This window comes from Hyposmocoma kahamanoa, unplaced genomic scaffold (genome assembly GCF_003589595.1).
Source record: "Hyposmocoma kahamanoa isolate Upper Pololo Valley unplaced genomic scaffold, ASM358959v1 192, whole genome shotgun sequence".
Classification (NCBI taxonomy): Eukaryota; Metazoa; Arthropoda; class Insecta; order Lepidoptera; family Cosmopterigidae; genus Hyposmocoma; species Hyposmocoma kahamanoa.
In genome coordinates, this window is record NW_020653719.1 from 9,410 (window position 1) to 19,420 (window position 10,011).

Below are 10,011 nucleotides of genomic sequence, written 5' to 3' on the forward strand. Positions count from 1 at the left end.
TTCTTGTTCTCACATTTGGAGCGTATAATTATTTTTAACCGACGTCAAAAAAAGGAGGAGGTTATACGTTCGCTGAATGTATGTTTTCAGATATCTCCGTCAATTATGGACCGACTACGAAAATATCTTTTTATTTCAAAAGGTGCACTCTCGTGGTGGTCCCATTGTCACTAAGTCAGAATTTGATGAGGGGATCCCATGAAAATCGAAGGAAATCCTCAAATTTTATAGGCAAGTCTGTGTATTTACCAATTTCTCCATCAATTGTGCACTGATTTTGAAAATTCTTTTTTTGTTTGAAAGGGTATGAGGTGGTCCCTGTTGCTGTTCCGGTTTCGTGTCGGCTATCACAAATTACTAATTATTCTCCGCAAATAAAAGTATTAATATTTTAAATTGTTAATATTTTCCCCGTATATGTACTTAATGTGGTGACCTTTGATCTTAATATTATTTCAACTCACAGACTGAAATTCAAAATTGAGGAACTGTTGAGTAATTTCGTTCAGAAATTATGCAATTTGAGTGGATGTCAAGGAAGCTTCGCTCACTACGCTTAAAAAATTATAAATATTGTGTTTTAATTCTTTGCTGTTGATTTTATACATTCCGGAATTTCTGGAGGTATTATCAGTTGTGTACTACTTGAAGTTTAGCTAAATCTCTGCTTATTACACAGATATATATGAGTGTGTTAAATTTTATTATAAGACTTATTATAAGTCTTAGGGAGCTTTCAGTTTGATAAATTAATCACGTGACAACATTGAGCAAGTATACGATTTCTGTTTTGAATGAATTGGGTGTTTCGCTACATTCTAAAAAGCTCTCGATACATTTTATTAATTATTTAAATATTGATGTTTAAACAAAGGAAAAAAAATGTCAATGCGTAGTAGACGAAAAGTAGTCGGAATATTTCTTAGACGTGCTGTTCTTTGACAAAAAACATTCCATACTTTTATTTTGTTGTATTTGAAACTATAATTGTATATCAACTAACGTACTCATATATTTTACACATTTGTAAAAATAAGTAAAGTGCTGCACGTATCAAAATGCAGTGTTAACTCCACGACAAAATAATTATCTTTGAATAATTGGATGGTGACCTTTGAGAGAAAACTATTTGAAGGCGCCGAAGTTACGCGGTTGAATTTCAGTCAGTTTGGCGCAAACTTTATATAGGGCAATTACATAATATGTATAGGTATTGAATCAGATTCAAATGCCCAAAATTCCAATATTTCTTCTGTATGTACAACATATATTACAATAATGTACATAATTACTATACAACTTCACCAGATCTGCGTTCTTATGACATTAATTTTAATGTATCTGCATTAAGGTTATTTCTCTTCCTTGAATTTGTGTATCTTGTCCGGCTCGGCCACCTCTTTGAGGCGGTGTAAGTTGTCCCACCACAGCTTAAGGCGGTGTCTGCGCACCATGTTGAACCAGGGCGTGAGCGGACCTTCCAGGGTCGGGAGGAACCTGTTATGGTGTACAGTCTTTAGAAGCTATCAATGTGCTCAACATTGTGTAATTGATGATTAGTATTTTAATAGTATATTTGAGTAGTCCACTTGCAAACAGCGCTATGTGACATTTTTAATGATTTTATCTACACACATATCATCAACTCTCTATAATGTGTCCAAAAACCGTAAACATTAGAGAGCTTATAATATGTGTGTAGATAAAGCAGTGCATGTAACTGTACTAAATTAGGCATTAAAACACTCGTGAGATGTTCTATGAAAACCCACACTCATATTTTAATGCTTTTCATTATGTAACAGTCACATAAATTTCTATTTAGTTAATGGCGTGAAATGGAACAGTATTTTAAATAATTTCATATACTTCAACAATACAGTGCTAAAACTTGGCGTATTCTGAACAAATCAGTGTCAACTGTTGAATACTTTTGTAAAAGTAGCTATCTTTCTTAATTTTACACTTTCAAAAGTTGCCATTTTGTCGTCAACCTGTAAAGGCTGCTCTATTGAGTATAAACTCGTGCAAAATATTTTATTTTGTTTGGTATTTATTATTTTGTCATCCGAGAGGTCACTCGTGTTCATTTATTAAAAACTTGATCGTTTGGTCTACATACGAAATTCTTGATTTGTATTCTCATATTATCGGGCGAAGAAGAAATGACAGATAATGAAGATACATTGATGGTTGACGACGTGGATATAAGAGTCTAAAGGAAAATTAAAATTAGATACAAGTTGTATTTTTTACTATTATTATAACAAAACTAGCCATGTTATGATTGTGTTGTTGCAAAACTAGCTACGTTAATTCTGAATAATTACGAAACTAGTTATTTTAAGATTGCTGTTGCAAAGCTAGCTATGTTCAATTTTTAAATGGAATCAAGTAAAAAGTTTAATACTGTGATTTTGTTTCTTCATATTGTTTATCTCTTTTTAATATAATTTTCAGATAATTAAAAGAGTACCATTTCAAAATCCGTTTTCGGAACAGTAAATGTTTTTTTTTTAGTTTATAGCTTTTTTAGCCACGCACATAACGCAGTTTGCTAGTCGACTACTCATTTAGTCAATAATTAGGAGTTAAAACGAAACACAAAGTTCTGTAACAAACGCATACAAAAATTTGTAAGGTCTGCTGGACTTAATCTGTAGCTCAATTGATAGATTTGTAACGCAAGTTCGAGTCCTGTCAGATCTAGGAAATTTTTCTTTGTGTTCAAAAAAACTACAGATCCATCGTTTTACTAAGTCGGTTCTTGAGGTAGCTGCGCGGTGCAGAAGGGGTGACAGTTTACGTAGCAGTTATATCATCAGGTAATTAAGTTACGTAACATTACTTTTGATCTTTTAAATATAGAAACGAAAAAAGTCACGATTTCGCGAATTTATAACGTATGTTCAGCATTAATAAATGCTGCATGATAATTTACGGTGCTTTTTCTTATTTCTTCCATCTGTTTTTAGATATTCGGTGTTCGTTATTCGGCCGAATAGCAAAAATAGGCCGAGTAAGCCGAATAGTAATCGAACATTCGTTGCAACTCTAAATGAAACCTATTTCGAGGAAATCACAACCATTGGAACCCGCATTAGGCCGTCGTGGGCACGTATAATGTGTTGATGACGTATATACTTACGCGTTAAATTCATTCTTAGGCACAAAAGCGTACTCGGAAATCTCATTCGAGTTAGGTTTGATCTTAACATCGGCCTGCAACACGTAGATGTGGTCTATTTCGTGCTCGCCCCATACGCCGTCGCCGGAGTCGTAATAGTGTATACGGGTGAGAAACGTGAATAATTCTGGATTCATCTGTTTTGATAAAAAAAAAAAAGTGAAATATACTGACGGGATTCAGTCTATTGTTACGGTCAATGGTTTTCAATTAGTTATTCTCAAGATATTTTATTATATAATCGACTATGAACTGGCAACCGGTACTGTCTCAATTTTCTAAACATTTCACTTTTTAATACCATTTTATACTATTTCATAATCCGCAGCGTTGCAAGAAATTCCACCTCAATTTAATTTTGGCGCCAGAATCGACTTCATTCTACTTGTACTAACTTCTATCCAGATGCTATATAAATGACGTAAACAATTCTTTTTTCATCCTGTAAAATTGTCAAAATTGAGATAGTACCGGTTGCCAGTTCACAGTCGATATGATGACCTTCATGGTATATATAGGTTCCGGGTTCGCTCCCCGGCCAGGTCAATGTAGAAACTAACTTTTCTATATTTATTTATTTATTATTGTCTCGGGTCTGCGTGTTTGTGGCACCACCGTTGTTTCCGACTTAACATAAGTGCTTTAGTTCCTTAGTTTGGGATCAGAGCCACATGTGTGATGTTGTCAATAATTTATAATTACTATTTATTATTTTAGTAAAAATCTCTATAATTATGTACCCTTCTTGAGGAGATGAAATAATTTACTATAATTTTAGGGTTTTTAGTGTGGCATGTAAATATTAATCAAGGCAAGCTTTAAGATAATATCCGCTATTGTACTGCTAATTGGTTAACATTGGTTTAAGAATCTATCGGGATGCCCATACGCGTTCCCGGTCGACTAGTGAGTGCATTTGACTGTTGTCAGCATTGGTCAATGTATTGAAAGTTTGGTGATGTAATATTAGGAAATGAAACAATTTTTTCGGAGTTAAATCGCGTATATATATTTTTCAAACAGGCCATCGATTCAGGCCCTTTACAGGTTTCATGGACACGGCTGTTGTAACAGTAATTTTTTTTATTATTATCACAGTGATTTTGCCAATTGCAATAATGTTGAAAAACGCAATTTCAACTATCACAATAAAATACGGTATCAAATAACGTATAAAACTACGTAGATTAGTTAAACAAAAAAAAATTGCTTGATTTTGCGTCACTTACACATTTTTTTCACAATTTTTTTTATCACACTTCTCTTTGTTAGAATCCCACACTTTGATAAAATGCTTTATAAATGTGTCGTAAGACTTAGATGCCACACAACAAAGAACGCAGAACCGCTTTCTGTTTCCGAATCCCTTATGAGTGATTTACAAAGAATTAGCTGTTGCATTTATTCTGTGACAATTACCGAGTGCTTTCCATTGTTGGAAGCAAACAATAAGAATGTTATTAATAACGAAGTAAAATCTCACCTGATCTAGAGGGATGCCAAGCTCATAGTTGAGTCTGCGCCGCGCAGCAGTCACCATATTTTCTTGCTGCCCATCGATGTACAGAGGGTGGCTGCAGCATGCGTTGGTATAGTAGTCGGGATATGTTACCTGTAGCACAGTTGGGTATATACCTATTTTAATTAAGTGTGATGTGGCCATTCCTTCTCACGCCTCGACCTTGGCCTGGTTCAGTGGTACCCTCATTAATAAATTCCATGCCTAATAATTTTCAAACACTGAATGTAAAACATGAGTGATTCAATTGTTACTACTAGTCAGTGAAGGTCAAATGCAAAATAATTGTATTTGTATCGAGTATTTTCTCACGCACCTTCTGCATATTACAATTAATCAATTAATGTTTTTTTATGATAATAAGTGATGGGACTAAAAACGAGTGCCTGGTGACAAGCGCTTAGCCTGTCCATACTCTTTTGTTCTAGTAAGAAAACATCTATTTTTCACATAAAGGTAAACAAAACCATTGACAATGACACCATCGGTTATAAGTGGATGGTGTTCTGCATTGTGTGTTAATCCACAGATTGAAGTTCCAAGGCATTCAACATTAAAGATGTTTAGCAATCTTTTGTTATTACTCCATTACATTGTTTTTAATTATAGTCTATTTGTTTAGGTACTTAACTAAATGTAAATAATCATGATACATCTTTTTATTGAAACATATACTTTACAAATAAATAGGTATAAAAATAGGCATGCAATTTCACAAGAAGCTAAATTAAGAAGGTAAGTTGCAGTGCCACTAATAGCTTTAAATTGCAAAGATCTGAGGGACACTGCCACTATGCCTGTCACCTTGAGACATAAGTTGATAAGTTATATGTATACATATGCACGGGTACATCCCGTGCTTATGCCCGAAATTACAGATTTCACCAACACCCTTACCCTTAAAAACTGGAACGCTGTAATGCCCACATTACTGCCTGGCAGCAGAAACAGGTACGGTTACAGTACTTCGCTAGACATACTCTTTTTTCAAGGAGCTCTACTCTGATTGAAATTGATCTCCATGTAAAAGTAAGTTAATTAATACATAAAACCATTAACACAACTTACTTTGCTGTTAGATCTTCTTTGCAGTAATATGTCTCCTCTCTTATTGAAGAGAAATACACTGAAAGCACGATGGAGTGGGATATTCCCATCAGGGCTAACCTTGTGACAATCCTTTTTGGAGGCCGTGCCTATGAAGGTATCTTTGTCATCCACTAGCAGACAAAGGTCTTTTTCTAGAGCTGCTAGCTGTAAAAGTGAATAATACCATTATGCATATTTGTTAATGTAATTAGGTACATAAAAATATAAAAAAGCCTATAGCCATCTGTCAAGCATAGGCTACGGGTTCAAATCAAGGCACCTCTGAGTGTTTCAGACTTTATGTTGTGAAACCTAATTTGAAATTAAACTTGACCTTTTTGGTGAAAACATCGCAATCAAATCTGCATGTGGAAGTAGGCTCACAACCTTGGGAAAACACGTAAAGTCCCCAACCCGCATTGGGCCGGCCTATAGCCCAAACCCTCACCTGAGAGGAGGCCTGTACCCAGAACTGGGACATATAAATGGGTTGATGATGAATTTGGTATATGATTAATAATTGCAGACGTTGATTTATTTAGGTAAATCATTGTCCTATTACCGTAAAGAGGCCTTCCTATGGAACTATTATTTTTGGAGATCATATTTCTACTAGTTAAGGCCTATAGTATGCTAGAATTTTAGTAAGTTTATAATATTTATACATATATGCAAAAAGGTTCCTTTTGAAGTAATGTGCAAATGAGCATAAAAAATCCAATACCGTAATATAAATTCATGATGCAGGGTTACCTATCATAAGCTAGAAACATGATTTACAGAATTTTGTTTCTCTGAAAACCTTTAGATTTATATTGAATAGATTTTGTTTCTTTGTCTGAAAACACGTTATGGTTTTTTTCACATCATTTAATGTTTCTTCATTATTTTGACATATTGACAAGTTATTCTTTTCCCGATTTTTTCCCCAACAAGCTGTTTGACCAATGGACCAATGTATCTAATTCAATATTTTTATTTTGTAAAAAAATTATATCCATGATTAGTGATGGGCAGCCGGAAACTTTCCTAAATTGGAAACTTTCCAGTCTGAATGTTTCTTGAAATATTTCGGAAACATTCTCAAAACGCGAAATTTATGGAAATTTACATATTTACTTTGCATTTTTACTATCACATATTCAAGAAACATTTAAGAAAAGTTATAGTTCTATATCATGGTTGTAAAACCAAAATACTTTTTTTGAAGAAATCGGAATAAATAAGTAAATTTCCGTAACTTCTCTTAAATGTCCATAAATTGCATGGAAAGTTTCCTGGAAATTTCATACTCATCAAAAGAATGAATGAAATAAATATTCGTAATCCACTTAGATTTTGCCACTTTTTTTTTTTACCGTATATGTATTAATAGTTAATATGTTGAAATTAGGGTATTAAATTTGGCACAGGAATCGTTTTCATGAACCTATTTAATTAAAAAATTTAAGAACGTGATTTGTTCTGATAATATACTGTTTGAGAGATTTAGAAATAATATTAAAAATAATGGTGGAATACTTTCTTTGGGCAAACAAAATTGGGCCAGATGACCAACAAAATTTTGACCGTACCATCAACTTCTGCAGCAGTGGAACGATAGTTTTCAACATTTGGGAACATACACTCCACTAAACGCAACAAATTAACAACAGACTGGAAAACTAAGTTACGTTTCACACAATTGGCGACTTTTAAACGCTCCACATAAAACAGCGAAGATTTCAGATCAATGCTCAATTGACCACCTGAACGCTGACATTGATTTGCTAACAGAACCTTATGATAGAAATGAGGACACATTATCAGTAGCTTCCTGTTCAGATACGACATCATGGAGCAGTGATGAGTTGCATACAGATTAGTATTAAGTTTTATATTTTATTTTGATTCTTAAGTTTTTTAATCCCAGTATTTTTCATAATTAAGAACCAATCTGTGATTTTGTTATTTGTTCTTGAGGTACCTATTTTAATTATAATTGTTAATGTTTGAGCACTGAATAATTTTACTATAATATATGTTGATTATTTTGTAAATTGTTATTGTTGATTATATTTTAAAACTTTATTGGTCTACAAAGTGCGACAAGCTCCTTACATACCTATTGTATAGCATTTTTTTTTATTATTCAATTTTTCAATTTCAATTATTTAATATAACGTTTTAAATCACCTTTGTTATGCATTATTTTGATCCCCACATTAAAATTATCTATAAAAATATAAAATAATGAAGATGTTCTGAAAAATTTCCAAAAAGTTTCTGAAATATTTCGTAGAAAGTTTCTATGAAATATAAGGAAATTTAAGAAATTTTGCAGTATTTTCACGAAAATGGATTTCTGTGGTATTAATAAGAATTAAAATGTGTCAATCAACTTAACTTCAAAATATTTCTTCATATGAAAAAAAACGTTTTTGCACCAAAGTATTCAACTTTTTATGTAAATTTCGCATTTGCGAAACATTCTCGCAATGTTTCCGAGAATATTTCCATTTTCGGAAATATTCTCGGAAATTTACCAACCCTATCCATGATACATTTTTGTTATATTATTTTTTATTACAGGTATTAAAAGTATTGGAACGTGTCGCACAGTACAACTCGTCAAATTACCTCGCATCTTTAGAAAATATGGTTAACAAGATGCTAGTTAATTAGATTGAGTGGTAGTCGCTCACTTCGTTTGTTCAGATTGTGCTGTTTTTCATATACTAACCTAACCTAAGCCTACAGGAGGGGGTTGTGCCGTCTAGGTAATGCAAACAAATTCGGCTCTATAAGTTATTTATTGAATACTCAAGACCATTGTTTTTAAATTACATTTCACATGACAGCAAAAACATAGCACAATGGTATAATGAAAATAAGTGACGAACATAAGTGGACTTGCTGTGCACCAGCAAAGTACAGTCCAGAATTTTGGAGCTGTATGGTTAAATTGTATAGCGGTACAATTTTATCTTGTACTAATTAATTTTTTGTCTTGTACTGGACAAACAATATTTCTGCAGTAAGATATTTCTGTGTTGCAAATTTATACCAAAACTGTTATCGCACGAATGAAAAAAAGTCGAACCGTTTTCGGAGTAATGAAATTCGGAAAAAAGAAATTTGAGTTTGTGATGGGTTACCAAAAAGCAGACTACAGACAAACTGTTCTGTGTCCTAACTGCATTTCAATTGCCATTTTGCATTTGCAATGCAAGTAGAATGCAACTTAAATGATTACTGTTTATTTATTTATTTAAAAAAAAGAAACAGTAATAAATTGTATCCACTAAGAGATACAATAGGTATTTTATAAACTTAAAGTATTAGACATAATATGGTGCGTAGTTAGCTAGTTTGTAAAATTAAATAGGGGGACTCCCCTATAAAAAAAAACACCATTTCCATTCTCACTGACTAGTGAGAATGGAAATGGTGTTTTTTTTGTGTGTGTGTATGTATGTGTTTTGAGACTCTGCATGTGTGCATTTAAATGGTTAATAGGTTTATACCTGAGCAGCATCAATGCTTTCTTTAGTTTCTAGCTTTGTACTGGCAGTCTTAGAAGAAAGGCACCTCTGCTCCACACGAAGGGCATTGCAAAGAGCCCGTCCTATGCCTCTAACTAACATATTCACTGTAAAGAAAATCAATTTGCTTGCAAGTTACACAGTACAAAATAAGTAAATATATAACATATGTATGTCAATACATAAAACATAAATATGAGACCTATAAGCCCATTTCTTATTCGTAAAAATGTATACTTTCATAAATTTACAACAAAAAAATTTCATTAACTTTACTTGTCATTGAATTTATTCTAATAACCATGATTTTACTGTACATAAGTTTGTATGGATAAACGCGTACAAAAATACTGTGCTTATTGCAATCTAAATACCGGAATATCATCAACTATGCCGAAGAATAATCGCAAAAATTTCACCTTAAATAAATTCTCGTTTCGAAAAAAAAAATTGTCGTTTCGTACTAGAATTACATAAAAACACTGATTAATCGTTTAACTATCAATTACTTGCTTGTTAGCATTTTAAAATAAAAAATCCCAACAGCTGAGCGAGCAACACAAACCACTATTATAGCCACAAACTGCTAATATAGCGAGCAACGCAGTATATAGCGACTTTGACATTTCACAGATTTTTTTATTAAGAGTTTTGGCTTGGATACAAGTCCTTTGAGCGATGTCTTCCTTTAA

General features: G+C 33.0%; 1 protein-coding gene across 1 annotated transcript; it reads right to left on the reverse strand.

The window, feature by feature from the left end:
- Window positions 1-280: 280 nt before the first annotated feature.
- LOC113226493 (isopentenyl-diphosphate Delta-isomerase 1-like) lies at window positions 281-9,436 on the reverse strand. Its single transcript, XM_026459126.1, has 5 exons — window positions 9,302-9,436; window positions 5,775-5,960; window positions 4,671-4,799; window positions 3,149-3,324; window positions 281-1,497 (listed from the first exon to the last, which is right to left on the reverse strand). The coding sequence occupies exons 1-5, from the start codon at window positions 9,419-9,421 to the stop codon at window positions 1,353-1,355; spliced, it is 756 nt and encodes a 251-aa protein (XP_026314911.1). The 5' UTR covers window positions 9,422-9,436; the 3' UTR covers window positions 281-1,352.
- Window positions 9,437-10,011: the final 575 nt, after the last annotated feature.

Coding starts and splice junctions, on each gene's coding strand:
- LOC113226493 (XM_026459126.1), bottom strand. CDS start 9,421: ATGTTAGTTAGAGGCATAGGACGGGCTCTTTGCAATGCCCTTCGTGTG. Junction 5,961..9,301: donor AAAGCATTGATGCTGCTCAG/GTATAAACCTAT, acceptor TCACTTTTACAG/CTAGCAGCTCTAGAAAAAGA. Junction 4,800..5,774: donor AAAGAAGATCTAACAGCAAA/GTAAGTTGTGTT, acceptor ACTGTGCTACAG/GTAACATATCCCGACTACTA.